Source organism: Rana temporaria, chromosome 10 (genome assembly GCF_905171775.1).
Source record: "Rana temporaria chromosome 10, aRanTem1.1, whole genome shotgun sequence".
NCBI classification, from domain to species: domain Eukaryota; kingdom Metazoa; phylum Chordata; class Amphibia; order Anura; family Ranidae; genus Rana; species Rana temporaria.
Genome location: NC_053498.1, coordinates 21,936,849 through 21,957,567, shown reverse-complemented (window position 1 = coordinate 21,957,567; position 20,719 = coordinate 21,936,849). Strand labels below are relative to the sequence as shown.

General features: G+C 42.2%; 1 protein-coding gene across 1 annotated transcript; it reads right to left on the bottom strand.

Moving 5' to 3' along the window:
• Positions 1 to 944: 944 nt before the first annotated feature.
• Positions 945 to 20,419, bottom strand: LOC120916415. The gene is made up of 5 exons (XM_040327375.1): positions 20,261 to 20,419; positions 15,189 to 15,308; positions 13,343 to 13,495; positions 3,592 to 3,744; positions 945 to 1,271 (listed from the first exon to the last, which is right to left on the bottom strand). Exons 1-5 carry the CDS (start codon positions 20,307 to 20,309, stop codon positions 1,135 to 1,137), a joined length of 612 nt encoding a protein of 203 aa, XP_040183309.1. The 5' UTR covers positions 20,310 to 20,419; the 3' UTR covers positions 945 to 1,134.
• Positions 20,420 to 20,719: the final 300 nt, after the last annotated feature.

The window sequence follows — 20,719 nt, the reverse complement described above, 5'->3', positions numbered from 1 at the left end:
TACAGACTCACACAGCTACCATGAGTCCTTCAAAAGTAAATTTGTCTACACTTACATTATTAGTGGGTGCAACAGTGCTATTACAGTTAAGTCCATATATATTTGGACACCGGCACAACTTTCATACTTTTGGGTCTATATGCCACCAGAATACAATAAAAGGAAACAATCTTAATAAATTTGGAGTGCAGACTTTCAGCTTTAATTCAAGGTATTGAACATAAATATCAAGTACAAATTTTAGGAACTGCAACCATTTTTATACACAGTCTCCCCAATTTCATGGGCTCAAATGTAATTGGACAAATAAATATAATTATAAATAAAATGCGCTGCTGCAACTTTAGAGGCAAGTGCTTTCTGAATAAAGCACTTGCCTCAAAAAATTGCGGCGGCGTAACGTAAATCAAATAGGTTACGCGGATCTAAAGATCCGCTAACCTATCTGAATCTAGCCCACTAACTACACTGCCCATTCGAAAGAACGATATGAGTACACAAATTTACGAACAGACAAAGAAACAGATTTACAAAACACACAAATGAAAATACGAACATAGGAATGAAAATACGAATATGCGAAATTACGAACAGACAAAGGATTTAAAATACGGAATGCAAATCGTTCATTCGGTGTTTCGTATTTTAGTAAGGTTGTCCAATCATACGTTCGTATTTTCGCTTATTCGTAATTCCGTAATTTTCATATTTTGGTTCTTTCAGCTTTTTGGATGTTCGAATTGATCCGAATGTATGAAAACTAACAAATTTGTACGAAAATCCATTTGTTCCGAACAGGAACGCACATGTCTAGTATTTATTTGTATGTTTGGATACTCGTCATATTCATTCTTTGAGTATATTACTTTATGGCACATTATTGAATAAGCGCTTTCTCATCGTTCTCATGTTTATCTTTTGCGAAAAATAAAGTGACACTTACAAGGAGTCTAAGATTTTATTTAGAATTATTAAGCACATTGACTGTTTACTTTTTAATAATGGCTAGATTTTATTGACAGAGATTTTATGGCAAAGCTTATTTTTTTATACATCTCTTATACAAGTTTCTGTGCATTAACAATGATGCAGGTTCTGATGTGCATTTCTTGTATAGTGATATTATACCACATTCTATTCTTTTTTTATTGGAGGTGTACAAATCATATGATCCCTCTGCAGTTCCTTGTTTCCAGGTACACCTGAATATCCAATGTTACAACCACCAGTGGTAATGCATCCTTTAAGTGACACATTCATTGTTTTTCCATCTGCAAATCAAATTTCAAATATTAAAATAAAGTTTTATTTTCTATAATACCTAAAGTATGATATGGCATGAATTTTAAGGGGGACTCACAGAACATTTCCTGGAATCCTCCCAATATTCCATACCGGACCCTTATCCGAACATGCAGCTTGGTAGGCAAGGGGAAGGTATGGTTGGTGAGCTTTAGACATGTGCAATTTGTTTAGTTTCTAATTAGTTTTATATGGAATTTCAACTACTTCGTTAATTTAAAAATATCCGAATTAACGAAAACCAGTTTTCCAAATATTCGTAAATTCAAATATTCAAAAATTCGGAAATAAAACATTTGGAAATCTGTAATTTCGGAAAGTTATAAATTCAAAAATCCAAAAATTAAAAAATCCGGAAATAAGAACGGAAATTCAAAACAACGAAAATCTGAATATAACAAAAGTCAGAAAATTTGAAAATTCGAAAATCTGAAATAATAACTAACTAATAATTACTCAACTATTACTAAGTATTAAATTATAGGTATTGGAATTTCCTTTCAGATTTGGCTGTTAGTGAAAATAGCGAAAATTAATTTATTCAAAGTTACAAATGATCTAAAAAAGTATATGCCGTATCTAAACGAATGGAGCATAACAAATTAATAATAATAAATAACAATAATAATAAAAAATTTGTATTATTATTATTAATTAATTCTGTTCCATTTGTTTAGATACAGCATTCTTTATTTCCTGATCACATGATACAGACAAGGCCAATCACAGCCCATCTGTACCATGTGATTGGCCAGAGCTAATCACATGGTACAAGGGATATTAAAGGCATTTTTTTATGCACAGAGCAACCCCGCTCCTCCTCTTCTTGGGTCCCTTCCTGGTACACCAGACGCCTCCCTCCTGCCGAGTGCCCCCACAGCAAGCTGCTTGCTCCATTCACACACACCCGCTGCTTGGCCCCACCTCCACTCTCTCCTCATTGGCTCACTGGCTGTGATTGACAGTAGCAGAAGCCAATGGCTCCCACTGCTGTCTCAGCCAATGAGGAGGGAGAGAGCTGGGATAGCTGAGGATCTCGTGCAAATTGCTGGATCGAGATGGGGCTCAGGTAGGTATTGTGGAGCATAAAAGAAATAAAGAAAAGAGAGCGCACTGGCCTTGTGTATTATCCTTATATAAATGTATTATTAAAAACAGAATTAAAAACTACTCACAAACATGTGAAGAAAAATCACTTTGTAAAAGCCTCCTAATGGTGGCAATCGGTCTAGGTGTCAACGGTCTCCAAAAAATAAAGGAGAGTACATCAGGACCTCTGCTGACTGATGCGTTTTGAAGTGATACCTTCTTCATCAGAGCCTAGCAGGTATTGGGGGGGAGGGGGGGATGTGCTGCACACAGAAGGTTATTTTACCTTCATGTATAGAATGCATAAAGGTAAAAAAACTTGAACTTAAACAACCACTTTAACTTACAGTCTTGACTGGAAATACCGTATTTATCGGGCTATAACGCGCCCCGGCGTATAGCGCGCACCCCCGAACTTGAAGGAAAATTCCTGCAAAAAAAAAAAATACTTACAGTTTGGATGCCCCTCGTCGGTGTCTTGCCCGTCGTCCTGCCCGTCGTCCTGCCCATCGTCCATCGGCGGCCTCGTCCGGTCCGGCGTCCTTCTGCAGCCATCGTGGTGTCCTCCCTGCTCGATCCCTGCTTCCCGCGCTGTTTTCGAACCACTGCGCCGACATATACCGAGCGGAGTACACTCGGGTATAGTCGGGCGGGCTCGGCTCCTCTCGCGTAAAGGACGTACAGGACGTGACCGCAAGAGGAGCCTAGCCTGCCTGACTATATCCGAGTGTACTGCGCTCTGTATATGTCGGCGCAGTGGTTCGAACACAGTGCGGGAAGCGGGTATCGGCGTATATCGCGCACTCACGATTTTGCCCTGATTTTCAGGGGCAAAAAAGTGCACGGTATACGCCGATAAATACAGTAATTAAAAATGGACAGTGCAGTCTAGAACCACTCTTTTTGTATAGAGAAGGGAGGGGAGAGGTGGAGGGAAGAGGAGGAGGGAGGTGGGAGGAGTGCCTTGCCACCCTAGGCTATAGGGCTGTGTTTTTCTATTGATGCACACAGTGTAGGGACTAGGGAGACACAACTCTAGTCCCTACAAGTGTAAGGAGCCACCCTGAAACAGGAAATCTGGGGGATTGGTCATGGCCCCAACTTAGACTGGAACAAAGGCAAGGATTAAAAAGATAGCTGCACACTCAGTAAATGATTAAATCAGCTGCTAAAAGTGCATTGATAGGAATAGATACTTACCAGACAACATAACAAATGCACCATAATCAAAACATTCCTCTTCCATTCCAAGGCAGTCCACATATCCTGTGCTCTCGCAACCTGTAGGGGAACCAATGCTGAAGCAGCTTGGACACTGATAGTTGTTTGGTATTAACTGACCGTCACAAGGGTCTAGAGGGAAAATAATAATAAATAAGTGATTCATAAAAAAGGGCCCATTTATAAAACATTGCAAGTGGAACGATATATACACTATATTACCAAAAGTATTGGGACACCTGCCTTTACACGCACAGGAACTTTAATCCCAGTCTTAGTCCGTAGGGTTCAATATTGAATTTGGCCCCGCCCTTTGCAGCTATAACAGCTTCAACTCTTCTGGGAAGGCAGTCCACAAGGTTTAGGAGTGTGTCTATGGGAATGTTTGACCATTCTTCCAGAAGCGTGTTTGTGAGGTCAGGCACTGATGTTGGAGAAGAAGGACTGGCTTGCAGTCTCCGCTCTAATTCATCCCAAAGGTGTTCTATCAAGTTAAGGTCAGGCCAGTCAAGTTCCTCCATCCCAAACTTGCTCATCCACACAATATTGTCAAAAGTATTGGGTCACCCCTTCAAATCATTTGGTGGAGGGGGATTATGGTGTGGGGTTGTTTTTCAGGGGTTGGGCTTGGCCCCTTAGTTCTAGTGAAGGGAACTCTTAAGGCGTCAGCATACTGAGACAGTTTGGACAATTTCATGCTCCCAACTATGTGGGAAGAGTTTGGGGATGGCCCCTTCCAGCTCCAACATGACTGCGCACCAGCAGGGCTGTCTTAATAAGAGGGCACACCTGGGCACTTCTCATGGGCCCCAGTTGCATGGGGGGCCCCCTGCACTTTCCCCAAAGCAGCTGGTCCTTGAGCCCATGCTGCCCTAAAATTGGGGGCCCCATGATGGCACTGAGAGTGATGGATACACAGGGGAAGCCATCTGCCTCCTACCTACTTGATGTCTGTTTACCTGCACTGTCATCATTGTAGGGGCCCCAGAGCATTACTTTGCCCAGGGGCCCGTGATGCTATTAAGATGGCCCTGCGCACCAGTGCACAAAGCAAGGTCCATAAAGACATAGATGAGTCCTGACCTCAACCCCAAAGAACACCTTTGGGATAATTTAGAGCAGAGACTGCGAGCCAGGCCTTCTCGTCCAACAACATTGTATAAAATTGTGTTGCTAGCTGTAATTGGTCACAGTGATCACATGATACAGAGAGGGCCAATCACAGCCCATTTGTACCATGTGATTAGCTCTGGCCAATCACAGCTAATGACAACAACTGTCTACACCAGGGGTCTCAAAGTACCGGCCCGCGGGCCATTTGCGGCCCGCGGACCGGTTTTAAATGGCCCGCAGGCAGGGCGGGTGCCGCGGAAGTGTAGATCGAGGTGCATGAAGAGTAGCGCAGGAAGCGTCTGTCATAAGTTCACTTGTCTCTTATGTCACACTGCTACTCCCCGGCGGCCCCTCCTCTCTTCTCGTCCATCCCCATTTTCTTGTGACATTATCTGAGATGGACAAGAGGGGGGGGGCTGCCGGGGGAATAGCAGCGTGACATGAGAGACAAGTGAACTTATGACAGACGCTTCCTGCGCTACTCTGCCTTTGAAGAAAACAACAAGTAAATGCTGACCTGTGCCCTGGTGTGCTCTCATGTGCCCTGATTGTGCCCTAATGTGCTTTCATGTGCCCTGATTGTGCTCTCATTTGCCCTGATGTGCTCTCATGTGCCCTGATGTGCCCTCATGTGCTCTCATGTGCCCTGATGTGCCCTCATGTGCTTCCATGTGCCCTGATGTGCTCCCATGTGCTCCCATGTGCCCTCATGTGCTCCCATGTGCCCTCATGTACTCCCATGTGCCCTCATGTACTCCCATGTGCCCTCATGTTCCCTCATGTGCCCTGATGTGCCCTGATGTGCTCTCATGTGCCCTGATTGTGCCCCATGTACACTCATGTGCCCCAATGTGCCATGTGCCCTCATGTGCCCCATGTACCCTCATGTGCCTCATGTACCCTGATGTGCTGGACTCTGTACATCAGGGTACCCTGATGTAAGACTTGACAGGCTGTGAGGTGGGTGGCGGCGACAGGCAGAGAGTCGCTGATTGCCACCATTACAAGTAAAAAAAAATATGTCCCCAGATTTCATTTTAAAAATCTGGTCACCTTATCTTACATGGGTCTCATTTTAGGCCAGGTTTCCCCTGCTGCACTGTCATTTTCCCTGTTGTTGGTTGCTATGAATGCCAGAATCCTGGCAACCGATCATGTTCTTTTTTCAGCAATTACAGAAGAACAGATTTGTTCAGCCTCCCAGCTCCCATCCTGCTGCTCCAGCTATGCTATATGTGTAAGGCAAGGGTGAGCTCTAATGGGAGACCCTGATTTCAGGTGGGAAGCCTGGTATAAGTGGGGCTCTCACGGGGAGCCTGAGGTAAGGGAGGACTCAAATGGTGAGCCTGATATAATAGAGGACTCCGATGGGGAGCCTGATGTATGTAGGGCTCTGATAGGGACCCTGGTGTAAAGGGAGAAATATGGGAAGCAGGTGGTGGCGCCAACCTTAAGTGTAGATTAAATATCAAAAAATAATGAATGTTGTATGGGTGGTATAATAAAGCCAAAACAAAAACAAAAACAAAAACAACAAAATTGTTGCGTGGTGATCCAAATAACAAACTGTTCAAAAAACTATTCAAGAAACAAAAAACTCAAAAAGTGTTCAAGTGCTGAAAAATCATTCCATCTCTGCTTCATGCAAAATTGAGTGAATCAATAAATATAAATATAAATATAAATATAAAAGTAAAAATATAAATATAGTGCAGTGTGCTTTCAACAAACAGTTTCCATACTGTCAGTAAAAGAGTCTTTATGCAAAAAATCATGCAAAAATAAATAAATAAATAAAATATTAAAAGTGCTGTGTGCTTCTTCCACGTGAGAGCAACGTAGGTATAAATCTTCTGTGCAAAAAAACCGTGCTCGCTCCCTATGGTCCCGCACTCACCAGATACTTGAACCCCTACAGGGGTAACAGGCGTTCACAGTATAAATACTGACAGATCCCTGGATCTTCCCAGAATCTAAAATTCCACCGCTCAGAAGAGGAGGAGACAAATGGATTGCCCAATAGTGTGATATCGTTTTTAAAAAGGAACAATTTTTATTCACATTATACAGGGTACTCACAATTTGGTAGAAAGGTTAATACACATAACATAAAAACGTGCTGTAGCTTAGAGTAGCGTCTGCTCTACCGGTTTCGTCGATCTGACGTCATCTGGAGCGCGCCTCTAAGCCCCAGCACTACCTTATTTATATGGGACGTTTATGTCTGAAACGTCCGCCATGTTGTAGTTTTTGAGGACCGAAGTCCAGCCACTAGAGGCCCTATAGTTTAAAAAACCGCATCCGCCATGTTGTAGATTATGGCAGACAGAAGTCCACCTAATAGAGATCTTATGGGATTTTCTGGTGTTAGACTGGGCTTGCAAATGCATCTGTTGTGGTTTTGTGAAGACCGGAGTCCTGAGCTGAAATTACTCTATGTATTTAGGAAAAAGACATCGAGCGTGTCTCCCTATTATGTAAATAAAACAAAACAAAAGACACATTCGCCATGTTGTGGTTTTTTGGAGACCGGAGTCCTGTTTAAAAATTACTCTGTATATTAAAACAAACGGAATGAAACGAATCTCCCTTGTTATATTAATGAAAATACTATGCGTTGGTAAACAGAATGGTATTTTGGTGCAAATATTTGAATCGTAAAAGCAAGTGTTTTTCAGACATAAAGTGCTACAATGAAGATTACATGATTATATAGGTCATTGCTATTAGAGCTTGAGAGTTGCATATTAGACCTTAAATAATATAAGTTAAAAACATATGTAAATATTAATATAAAAATATATAAATATATATATAAAAAGTATATAAATATATATATAAAAAAGAAGAATAGGATATCTTTAATAGTATATATGTATATTGGAAGTGGAGAGGCTATAAAAAGCAGTTAAAATGTATTGAAGATATAAATGGAGATATAAGTGAAAATGGTAAGTATTGTAATGTGTCAGCTCACATTTCCAATGACATTAAAATAATTGTTAAAAATTGGTTAAAAAGCAGTTCAAATCTACGTCAATGTTCATACCTGCCGGCTGGAGGGTATCTAATGTATAGATCCATCGGGTTTCATTTTGGGATACTTTTTTAGTTTTATCCTCACCCCTCCAGTGTTCTTTTATTTTATCTATCCCATAAAATGTCATACACCCAGGGTCTTTGTTGTGATAATCCCTGAAGTGTCTGGACACACTGTGTTTGTGGAAACCCTTTTTTATGTTGGCAATATGCTCTCTTATTCTAATATGTAATTCTCTTGTCGTTCTGCCCACATATTGCTTGTGGCAGGGGCATTCTAAAACATACGTCACATGTGTACTGTTACAAGTAATGAGTTCTCTTATTTTGTGTAAGGAACCATTTGTTGTTGAGGAGAACTCTGTTTTTTTCTTGTTAGTTTTTTTACTAACACGACATGGTAAACATTTTCCACATTTGTGGAAACCTTTCAAGTTTTTAAAAATTTGAATTTGTTTGGGAGGGTCTATTGCGTTGTGGACTAGTCTATTTCTGAGGTTAGGGGCTCTTCGGTATATAAAACTCGGTTTGTTTGGTAACAGATTTTTTAGACTTTTATCTGATTGTAGAATAGGCCAGTGTTGTTTAAAAATTCTTTCAATGTCCTTGTGCTGTATGTTATAACCTGTTAGGAACGCTGTATCCATAAATTTCTTCTTTTTCTTGTTGTATGTGCCTGTTATGATGTTACTTCTGTTCATTCTCATGACTTTCGTTTTCAAAATTTCTAGCTCTTTTCTTTTATAGCCTTTTTCAACAAATTTGTTAATAATTTGTGTGGCCTGTATTTCAAAGTCAGCACTGTTACTACAGTTTCTAAACAGTCTCATCAGTTGTCCCTTGGGGATATTTTGAATCCATTGCTTATGATGACAACTGTTTACAGGGATATAGCTGTTCCTGTCGGTTTTTTTGAAAAAAGTTCTAGTGTGAATTCTATTGTCCATTTTAAATAATTGTAGATCTAGATAGTCTATCGATTCTGTATTCCAGGTCCCCGAGAACGTAATGCCATAGATGTTGTTGTTGATTTCGTCAAAAAACATCTGTAATTCCATTTCTGTGCCTCCCCATACAATTAAAATATCATCTATATATCTTCTATAGAATTTCAATGGTGGTCTCGTTATTCCTTGTATTTGTTCCGCCTCCCAGTGATTCAAAAAGATATTGGCTACACTGGGGGCGTACTTAGCCCCCATGGCCACCCCTTTTGTTTGGACGTAATATTGTCCCTTATTCCAAAAATAATTGTGGCTCATAGCTAGAGTTAAACCCTCCAAAATATAGTTTATTTGTTCCTGCTTCAGTTTGGAATCTCTATGCAAAGCCCATTTTACTCCTTTAATACCATCTTCTTGTACTATATTAGTGTACAAAGAGTTCACATCTATGGTAACTAAAAGGTCAGTAGGTTCTATTACCATGTCATTGAGTTCTATTATAAGCTGCCTGCTATCTTTGAGGTACGATGGTCCTTCTTTGACTAGCGGTTGTAAATACCCATCGATATATGCCCCAAGTCTTGAAAAAAGCGAGTCAATGCCGCTTATAATTGGCCTCCCTGGAGGATGGACTTCATCTTTGTGTACTTTTGGAACATAATAAATGATAGGTGTTTTTGCTGTTTTTGGAGTTAGATATTTTGCCTCTTTCTTAGTAAGGATGCCCATTTTTTTGCCTTTTTCTACGAAAGTAATCAATTTCTTATTGTATTCTTTTTTGGGGTTTGTCTTCAATCTCTTATACGTGTTAGGGATGGTTAATAATTTGCTCATTTCTTCTTCATAATCTTTTTTCTTAAGTATGACCAATCCTCCCCCTTTATCCGCGGGACGAATAATAATATCTTTCTTCTTTTCAAGCTCCTTAATAATTTTCCATATTTTGTTACGTTTTGATTTGTTAACTTTTAAAATTCTTATATCTTCTTCAACCATTTTTCTAAAAACTGTCAGACTTTCATTTTGTTGACTCTTGGGATTGAAAGTTGAATTATTTCTCAAGTTGGAATGCTGATATTGTGTTATATTATCCATTTGTTTTGGTGTTTTATTTGCAAAAAATTTTTTTATGTTCAGTTTGCGTACAAATTTTTGTAGATCTATATATGCTTCAAACTTATCCAATTCTTTATCCGGTGCATATTTCAATCCTAAATCTAAAACTCTCATCTCATCTTCCGTAAAAATTTCATTACTTAAATTAAAAATGCCTCCTCCTAATATTCTCTCCTTCTTTTTCTTGTGCCCCCCTCGTTTGCCTCATTTGCGTATCCTCGGTCCCATCCTTGTGGTCTGTAAGTCTGGTCTCTCCTCTCTTCCCACTCGTTCTCTTCTTGGTCCCAATATTCCCCTCTCGGGTGTCTGTATGGTCTCTGGCCCCATCCTTGTTGTTCTCCGTATGGGCCTCTCCTCTGTGGGTACCTGAAAGGTTGTCTCCATCCTTGTGACCTGTAAGGTCGGTTGTCTTCTCTCACGACGGGTGGTCTGCCTCTGTATCTCCTGGGAAAAAAAACTCTATTTTGTCCTCCTCTATATGGAGTTTCTTGTGGGTGATTCCTTAATGGGGAGAACCTGTTTCTATGTCTTGGAATCCTTGGTGTGTATGGTGCTTGAGGTCTCCTTTCTTCGTTTTGTGGTCTCTCTCTATACGTCTGACGTATGGGACTTATTTCTTCCCTCCTCTGTGGTGCTGTCATATTAGTGGTACGTACGGTTCTATTTGGTCTCGCTTCCACATTTGTAGTGGGTTGCCAAATATTAGTTTCCATTTCTGGGGAGTTTTCTCTCGATTCTTCTTCTATAGAATTATTATGATAGATTTCATCTGTTTGCCATTTATATACTTGTTGGTTTTTATAAAGGGAAGTGTAAAGGGAAACTCTGATGGGGAACCCTGGTGTAAGGAGAAGACTCCAATGGGGAGCCTGATATAAGGGAGGATTCGGATGGCAAGCTTGATGTCAGTAGAACTTTCACAGGGACCCTGATGTAAAGAAGGACTCTGATGGGGAACCCTGGTGTAAGGGAAGACTCAGATGGGGAGCCCGGTGTAAGGGAGCAGTTAAGGTCAGTGGCCCACCTTCAATGTGGGCCCACTGTGCTCTTACATGGGTCTGACTTCAGGTCAAGTTTTCTTTCGGGTTCCCTCTGCTGCACTGTCATTTTCCCTGTTGTTGGTTGCTAAGACTTCCAGCATCCTAACAACTGATCACGCACTTGCCCCAGCGATCATCTCTGCCTCCCAGCTCCCATCCTGCTACGCTGTAAATGTAAGGTAAGGGCAGGCTCTAATGGGGACCCTGATGCAAGGAGAGACTCTGATAAGGGACCTGAGCTAAGGGAGGAATCAGATGGTAAGCCTAATGCAATTGAGCATCTGATGGGGAGCCTAATGTAAGGGAGAACTCAGATGGGGTACTTGATGAAAGGGGGGACAAAGATGGGGAGTATGATGTAAGGGAGGACACTGATCGGGAGTCTGATGTATGGGAGGACACAGATGGGGAGCCTGATGTAAGGGAGGACACAGATGGGGAGCCTGATGTAAGGGAGGACACAGATGGGGAGCCTGATGTAAGGGAGGACACAGATGGGGAGCTTGATGTAAGGGAGGACACATATGGGGAGCCTGATGTAAGGGAGGAAACAGATAGGGAGCCTGATGTAAGGGAGGACACAGATGGGGAACCTGATGAAAGGGAGGACACAGATGGGGAGCCTGATGTAAGGGAGGACACAGATGGGGAGTCTGATGTAAGGGAGGAAACAGATAGGGAGCCTGATGTAAGGGAGGACACAGATAGGGAACCTGATGAAAGGGAGGACACAGATGGTGAGCCTGATGTAAGGGAGGACACAGATAGGGAGCCTGATGTAAGGGAGGACACAGATAGGGAGCCTGATGTAAGGGAGGACACATATGGGGAGCCTGATGTAAGGGGGGACACAGATGGGGAGCCTGATGAAAGGGAGGACACAGATGGGGAACCTGATGTAAGGGAGGACACATATGGGGAGTCTGATGTAAGGGAGGACACAGATGGGGAGCCTGATGTAAGGGAGGACACAGATGGGGAGCCTGATGTAAGGGAGGACACAGATGGGGAGCCTGATGTAAGGGAGGACACAGATGGGGAACCTGATGAAAGGGAGAACACAGATGGTGAGCCTGGTGTAAGGGAGGACACAGATGGGGAGCCTGATGTAAGGGAGGACACATATGGGGAGCCTGATGTAAGGGGGGGACACAGATGGGGAACCTGATGTAAGGGAGGACACAGATGGGGAACCTGATGAAAGGGAGGACACAGATGGGGAACCTGATGTAAGGGAGGACACAGATGGTGAGCCTGATGTAAGGGAGGACACAGATGGGGAGCCTGATGTAAGGGAGGACACATATGGGGAGCCTGATGTAAGGGGGGACACAGATGGGGAACCTGATGTAAGGGAGGACACAGATGGGGAACCATGATGAAAGGGAGGACACAGATGGGGAACCTGATGTAAGGGAGGAAACACGATGGGGAGCCTGATGTAAGGGAGGACACAGATGAGGTACTTGATGTAAGGGAGGACACATATGGGGAGTCTGATGTAAGGGAGGACACAGATGGGGAGCCTGATGTAAGGGAGAACTCAGATGGGGAGCCTGATGTAAGGGAGAACTCAGATGGGGAGCCTGATGTAAGGGAGGACACAGATGGGGAACCTGATATAAGGGGAACTCTGGTTTAAATCATTTGTAAAAAAAAAAAAAAAAAGTCATATAAAAACAGCCAAAGCATTTCAGGACAACGCATCCCCTTCATCAGGGCTCAGCACAGGATGAAACTTGGATGGACTTCCCAGATCTATATTGGGGCCAGTACTGACCTGTGCTCATGAAGTGACAACGTGACAGCAGTTTTTAGGTCTGTCACTCATTTCAATAAAGAACAAAAATTTCCATTCAGGAATTTTGACTATACCTCTGACTTTATCTGCATATTTGGTTTGGGCAAGTATGTCACAAAGTACCGTATTTATTGGCATATACCGCGCACTTTTTTGCCCTGAAAATCAGGGCAAAATCGTGGGTGCGCGATATACGCCGATACCCGCTTCCCACACCGTGTTTGAATGCCTGCGCCGACATATACTGAGCGCAGTACACTTGGGTACATTCAGCCAGGCTCGGCTTCGCTCGTAGTCACACTCTGTGACGTTTTTGCGTGAGAAGCCGAGCCTGGCCGAATATACCTGGGTGTACTGCGCTCGGTATACGTCGGCGGAGGCTTCAAACTGAGCGCGGGAAGCAGGGATTCGACATGAAGACAGCGCGGGAGAAGCCGGGAGGACACCACTGAGGCCGCAGACGAACGCCGGACTGGACGAGGCCGCCGATGGACGCCGGACAAGACACCAAAACTGTAAGTAGTAAAATGTAATAAAATGTTTTTTTTACAGGATTTTAGGGTCAAAATTAGGGGTGCGCGCTATACGCCAGAGCGCGCAATACCCCGATAAATACGTTAACTATTATATTATACAATGTTTTACTTATTTTCAAAGATATGGATGCATAAACTCACCTTTATAGTTTAGATTTTCATTGCTGCCATTTCCTACCCCACATTGACCGCTCACTCGGACAAGGAAGTTATCGTTGGTGGTTACAGAAAAGCAATTACCACATAATAGTGGAACAGAACAGCTTTTCTGTATTGTACGAAATTTATCACTATCTGATGGAGGATAAAAATAAGAAAATAAACATTCAAATGTGTTTAAATCCAAAAGCAAATATATATTGTAAAGGACTAGCATCAAATGTAGGGCTTTAAAGGGGTTGTAACCCATCGTGTTTTTTTCACCTTAATGCATCCTATATAAACTCTGATCCAAATTGTTATGTGTTAAACAGGGTCTCTGTCTCAGCTTGGCTGTGCTGTGGCCTTATTCTGCTGTGCTGGGGTGTTCTTCCAACCCCGATGCTGTAGGTGGCAGCAGTGGAGTCAAGGTTTGGGTGCTCTTTCCCAGCAGCCAATCAGGAGGGTGTGACCTCGCTGTGCATGCTGGGGAGGGGTATTTATGGGGCAGACGCCATTGGTTCTAGGTCTTCTTCTTCAAGTGTGGCACCGACCTTTAGGGTGACCACATCACGGCGCCTCGGCGTTATGGCCTACCGGTGTTCCTGGTTCCGGGACCACGATGGCCAGGAGCATCTGAACAGCGACGGGGACCCAGTGGGCGACTGGGTTCCCACTTTTGAGGATCCCAAGCTGTACTGCTGTTCGGTGGGGAGTCTGTCTAAGGAGCGCCATTGAGAGGCTGGCGGTCCAAAAGGGCCTCGACAAACCACCGGGGATCAAGGTAGCCGGACACTGAAGGATTGATCACCTGTCAGTCGGTACCTGGGTGACAAGTTGATGGGGATCCATGCGTGATTCATCTAAGGAGGATTTCCTCCGTAACTACAAATCAAAGAGGGCCTGTGGCAGAGGTATCTCCCTGACGTTCACCAAGGAGGGTCTGTGGCAGAGACTTTTCCTCAAGTTTAAGTTCACTAAGGAGGGTCTGTGGCAGGGACTTTATCCTACAAATGTTCGAGTGATACTCCGGCTGCCAGGTCAGTGAGTGAGGCCTGTCCGGGTACGCTAACCCCACTCAGGCAGGAGTGGCGCATAGAATTGTTATGCTATCATTACGCCTGAATTTGCTATTCTCCTTTCTTCTTCAACTTTACTTTCCTCGCCACAAGTTTTATTGTTTTTACCCGGCTGGTTAATAAAGAACACAGCAAAGAGCACCTGTGCGGACATTCCTTTACTTCTACTATATGCAATACTCATCCTTCACCCCTAGGAATTCGGAAGAGCCATGAGGTAATGTGCCATTTGAAACAATCAGCAGCTCCTTCCGGGGTAGTGCTACACATATATACCCACAAGCAGCTCCTAATGGGTGGCAACATGATGTTATGAAATTAATTAAAATCTGCATTCACACATGAGCATATCGTTTTCAGGTGCTTTTTAGGGCATTTTTTCAGTCGTTTTTGCAGAGTTTTTGAAGTGTTTTTGTACAGGCGTTTTGAGGTCCAAAGGTCCCCAATGTAAAAAGCAGTAAAAAAGAAGCGCATGCGCTTTTTTTGAGCTTCAGGCATTTTCCTTTATGCGACAGAATGCTCAGATGTGAACAGGGGCCATTTAAATAAATGGGATTTTGCTTGTTGGGCGTTTTGTAACTTTTGAGATGAGCGTTTTACGAGCTGAATGCAGCCTAAATACATTGTGCATTTATACATTTATAGACATAAAATCTAGAAATTTTAATAACATTTTTCAGATTTCCCTTTAAATACATCTTACCTCCTAAACAAGGGAAGATGAGTCCATAGCATGGAACCATAGCATGGAAAAACACAATCTCACTTACCGATAACGGTGTACTCCGACAAGGTCATGCAACCTGATCCATCACATTGAAGCTTTCTTTCCTCACAGCATTGGGTTGAGTCGATATTCCAGCACTGATTGCATGTGGTGTTTAGCTGGCCTGAAATAGGAAACGGTAAGACACAGGGATTAACTACTTGCCGACCAGCCGCCGCCGTATAACAGTTATACGGCGGCAGGTCGACTCCGCCCGTAGCTCTACGTCACCTTGCGAAGCGGCCACTAGGGGCGTGTGCGTGCCGCCGGAGGCGCACGCCCCCCGCTCGTCCCTGATCCCGACGCGCGTGCCAGGCTGGTGCGATCACCGCCGCCCACCCGCGATCGCTCGTTACAGAGCGAGGACCGGGAGCTTTGTGTGTAAACACACAGCTCCCGGTCCTGTCAGAGGGAGAAATGCTGATCTTCTGTTAATACAATGTATGAACAGAGATCAGTCATTTCCCCTAGTGAGTCCACCCCCCCCTACAGTTAGAACACACCCAGGGAACATACTTAACCCCTTTCCCCCGCCCCCTAGTGTTAACCCCTTCCCTGCCAGTGGCATTTTTATAGTAATCCAATACATTTTTATAGCACTGATCGCTATAAAAATGACAATGGTCCCAAAAATGTGTCAAAAGTGTCCGATGTGTCCGCCATAATGTCGCAGTACCGAAAAAAATTGCTGATCGCCGCCATTACTAGTAAAACAAATATATTAATAAAAATGCCATAAAACGATCCCCTATTTTGTAAATGCTATAACTTGTGTGCAAACCAATTAATAAACGCTTATTGCGATTTTTTTTTTTTAACAAAAATATGTAGAAGAATACGTATCGGTCTAAACTGAGGGAAAAAAAAGTTTTATATATTTTTTGGGGATATTTATTATAGCAAACAGTAAAAAATATTATTTTTTTTCAAAATTGACGCTTTATTTTTGTTTATAGCGCAAAAACTAAAAACCGCAGAGGTGATCAAATACCACCAAAAGAAAGCTCTATTTGTGGGAAAAAAAGGACGCCAATTTTGTTTGGGAGCCACGTCGCACGACCATGCAATTGTCAGTTAAAGCGACGCAGTGCCGAATCGCAAAAAGTGCTCTGGTCTTTGACCAGCAATATGGAACTGGGTTTGGGACTTTGAATGAGGCATGTGGATGACACATGCCTCCATCCCTGAAAATTGAAAGAAAGAAAGGGTTGGGACTTTAAATGAGATGCGTGTTGATGCAAACAGTATGTATAAGTAAATAAATAAAGTAGTATAGCGTAATAACCAGGCTCAAACTTACCAACCAAATTGCAAGCCGAATTCAACTGTCTAACTTTGTATGTTAAAAGCAGAGGATTGGTTGCACACATTTGCAAATATATGGATAAGCCCCAGGCCGCTTACAAGGCTCTCTGCATTCCTGTGGCCCTAACTAAACTTTTCTAGTTTCCTCTACTGAGCGTTTATTGATCGGTTTGCGCAAAATTTATAGCTTCTACCAAATAGGGGATAGTTTTATTGCATTTTTATTATTATTTTTTTTTTCTAGTAATGGCGGCGATCAGGTTTTTTTTATCGTGACTGCGACATTATGGCGGACTCATCGGACACTTTTGACACTCATTTTTACAGCGAACAGTGCTATAAAAATGCACTGGTTACTGTAAAAATGACACTGGCAGTGAAGGGGTTAACCAGGAGGGGGCACTGTAGGGGTTAAGTGTGCCCTAATGTGTGATTCTTACTGTGGGGGGCGTGGCTTGGTGTTTGATGTCACTGACCGTTGTTCAATATGACAGGGAACAGACGATCAGTGACAGTCTGTTTACACTTACCGCTCCCCGTTCTTCCTCTCTGTGACCCGATCACAGAACACCGTCGGCGATCGGGTCCGCTGTTCCCACGGGGACGGTTACGGAGAAGAGGACTGGGTTGCCAGTGCACCGACGGCTTAAAGGGGACGTACATGTACGCCCTTGTGCTCAGCCGTGTCATTTTGTCGATGTATATCATCGCACGGCAGTCCTCAAGCGGTTACGTATGACCAGTTATATTGGTCCAGTAAAGTATCCCCAGTTACAGTCAGTGACTTTTCCCTGGGGGGTCTGTGTAGTGCACCCAACTACTTTGATGGTCAGTGCAGAACACTTAGGTTAGTGCACCCATTTACATTGATAGTATATGTATTGCCCCCCTTAAGACTGGTAGCCACCTCCCCCTCTCCTCTTCTCCGCAATATAGGTGCAAGGTTTTCTGTAGTCCCCAGAGAACTTGGCAGGACTGATAACAACTGCTTGGGATTTCCATGCAGCACAAGCAGAGGGGACAGAAAGCTATCAGCTCACTGGATTTCTGGTAGATTCGACAGGTACATTTTTACAAACCCCAAACCCAGCCCCTTAAGACACTATTATCATTAATATAATGTAAAATCAAGAACTTTATATATACTCATTTCCGGGTGCCAGTCCAAACGGATTCAACCCACAATTTATGCCTGGGCACACCCTAATCACCTCATGTGCATTAGCATTATCACTCTGAGTGCAGGCAGGGAAGTGGGAAAGATCTTCCTCTTATCAGCTCTGCCATAAGAGAATGTGCCGGCAGGGAGATCATTGTACCGGGACCATGTACTGTATATGTAGTCACAGATACATGCATGTGTGTTTGAGCCTTAGGGTAGGGTGACCAGACGTCCCCAGTTTCAGGGGACAGTCCCTGGACTGAGGACACTGTCGCCGGACCAAGTCTTCCCCCGGTTTTGTCCCCAGCACTGATCGGTGCGGCAGTGGGGGGAGTTACAAACACAGATCTCCTTGTGTGGCTTTCAATGAAGCAGCTGACAGATGCTTCTCCTCCTCTCCCTCCTGCGGCTGTCAGCTGCTTCATTGAAAGCCACACAGGGAGATCGGTGCTTGTAACTGCCCCCACTGCCGCACCGATCACCCCTGACTTCCCATCAAATGTCCCTGAATCTCTGTGCCCCGTGCCCTGTTCCGGCTCCCCGGGTCCTCCTCCGGCTCCCCAATTTATTTATCTCATGCATGAAATGTGAGAAATAGCGTATATATAATACAATCATTCCATAAACACATACCACGTACACTGCATATATCATTTGAGGAAAATATGCTTATAAAATAGTTGACTATTTGCCAATAAAAAATAAATAAAAAATATGTCCCTGGATTTCATTTAAAAAATGTGGTCACCTTACTTTAGGCTGCACTAATCTGCAATGGGCTGTGGACATCTGTGCTTCCTTATATAGACCAACTTTTATTTTTTTTTATCATGTTATTATCCATTCTCCCAGTCCAACCATTTCCAGGCAATTCAGTTCCAAGCTTTATAAAGACATCTCAATGCTACTGTCTGTATGGGCAGGGGTACTAGGCATGTGCAAAAGGGAACATTTTGTTTTGTTTCGTTTTAATTTGTTATTTAATTAATTTTGTTAAGTTAGATTCGTTAAATGTGTTAAATTTGTTTTTCAGAATTCGTTCGTTTTCGACCGAATTTCGAAAAATACGGTCGAATTCGAAATATATATATATATATATATATATATATATATATATATATATATATATATATATATATATATATATATATATATATATATATATATATATATATATAATTACATTTATATATAAAACCATCTCCTGAAATTCGAAATTCATATAGAATGAACTCAAATTCGAATAGAAAAATATTAGAATAGAGTAGAATAAAATTTATTTATATATATATATATATATTTTATTATTCTACTCTTCTAATATTTTTCTATTCGAATTTGAGTTCATTCTATATGAATTTCGAATTTCAGAAAATGGAAGATAGATAGAAGAAGCCAGGTCATATTCTATTGTATTTGATTACATTCTATTAAATTCCATTCTGTTCTTTACTATTTTTTGATTTTCATTCTATTGTTTTATTATTTAATATTATATTTTATTGTATTCTTTTTTAGAAATCGATTTATATTTTTTTAGATTTTGATTCAAATTTGCTTTAAATTTTCATTCAAATTTGTTTTCGAATCGAATTGTTTTCAAATTCGATACGAATAGAATTTTTTTTTAAATTCAATACGAATAGAAGTTGTTTTCGATGTTCGATCGAATTTCGTCCGCGGGTTTTTGATTCGAAAACGTTCGTTCGGATTCGGTAAATTCGTTAATATTACAATTCGGGAATTCGTATGCATCCGAATGTCCGAATAATGAAAAATTTGTCCGAATTTCGATTCGGATTGAAACGAAATGCACATGCCTAAGGGGTACACAGAATGCAGAATGCCTTTCAGAACATATGAGAAAAGTGGAGGACTTAAGGTGGTTGTAAAGGTTTTATTTTTTATTTTCTAAATAGGTTACTTTAAGCTAGTGCATTGTTGGTTCACTTACCTTTTCCTTCCATTTTCCTTCTAAATGTTTTTTTTCTTTGTTTTCTTTGTCTGAATTTCTCACTTCCTGTTCCTCCTCAATAAGCTGTTCTAAATGAATTTCCACCGCTCGGATGATGGTGGAAAGCTTTCTGAGGAGAAACAGGAAGTGAGAAATTCAAACACAGAAAAAAAAACATTTAGAAGGGAAATGGAAGGAAAAGGTAAGTGAACCAACAATGCACTAGCTTAAAGGAACCTATTTAGAAAATAAAAGACGAACCTTTACAACCCCTTTAAACTGAATGCTTCATGTAAAGGAAAATCACTCAGGTATAGAAATACTCTGAGGCCCCGTACACACGACCGAGGAACTCGACGTGCCAAACACGTTGAGTTCCTCGGTGAGTTCAGGGATGAAGCCGCCGAGGAGCTCGGCGGGCCGCCTTCTCCCATAGAACAACGAGAAAATAGAGAACATGTTCTCTATTTTCTCGACGAGTTCCTCGGCGGCTCCATCGGGCCAAAAGTGTACAGACGACAGAGTTTCTCGGCAGAATCCGGGTTTGACCGAGTTTCTCGGTGAATTCTGCCGAGAAACTCTGTCGTGTGTACGAGGCCTGATTAGTATGTTGGTGCAAAATACATAAAAACATTACATTTCAAGTATTCCTTACCTGTAATTGCCAAACAGCTCAAGATCAAAAAGACGAAGATGTTATTCATGATTATAGAAGTCCCGGTTCAGGTTTGAAGGCTGATAGTTGAGTTGCTAGTCCGGTTTTGTAGTCACCTACCTGAGAGTCTAGAGCTGAGTGCTGAGTTACGGTGACATGATAGATATTTATACTTTATTATGTGTCATGTTGTGCCAAGGAGCAAATAGTTCCCGTTCCTTTGGGTATTGTTTAAATCACAATTTATGGAAGGTTTATGTTTACTCAACCAATGATCTTAAATATTTTAGACACCTGTGCAAAATCTGGAGAAATGATTTGTAAATAGATTCCAATAAAAAGGGATCATGGCAGCCAAAAAATAGACAAGGCATGGAAAAACCCCATGTTCTGCCTCACCGTAACGAAAATTAAGATCACCCAAGCAAGGATTCACAAAAAGAAAGCAGACATATTTGC

Coding starts and splice junctions, on each gene's coding strand:
- LOC120916415 (XM_040327375.1), bottom strand. CDS start 20,309: ATGAATAACATCTTCGTCTTTTTGATCTTGAGCTGTTTGGCAATTACA. Junction 15,309..20,260: donor GAGCTGTTTGGCAATTACAG/GTAAGGAATACT, acceptor TTCCTATTTCAG/GCCAGCTAAACACCACATGC. Junction 1,272..3,591: donor TGCATTTGTTATGTTGTCTG/GTAAGTATCTAT, acceptor TTTGATTTGCAG/ATGGAAAAACAATGAATGTG.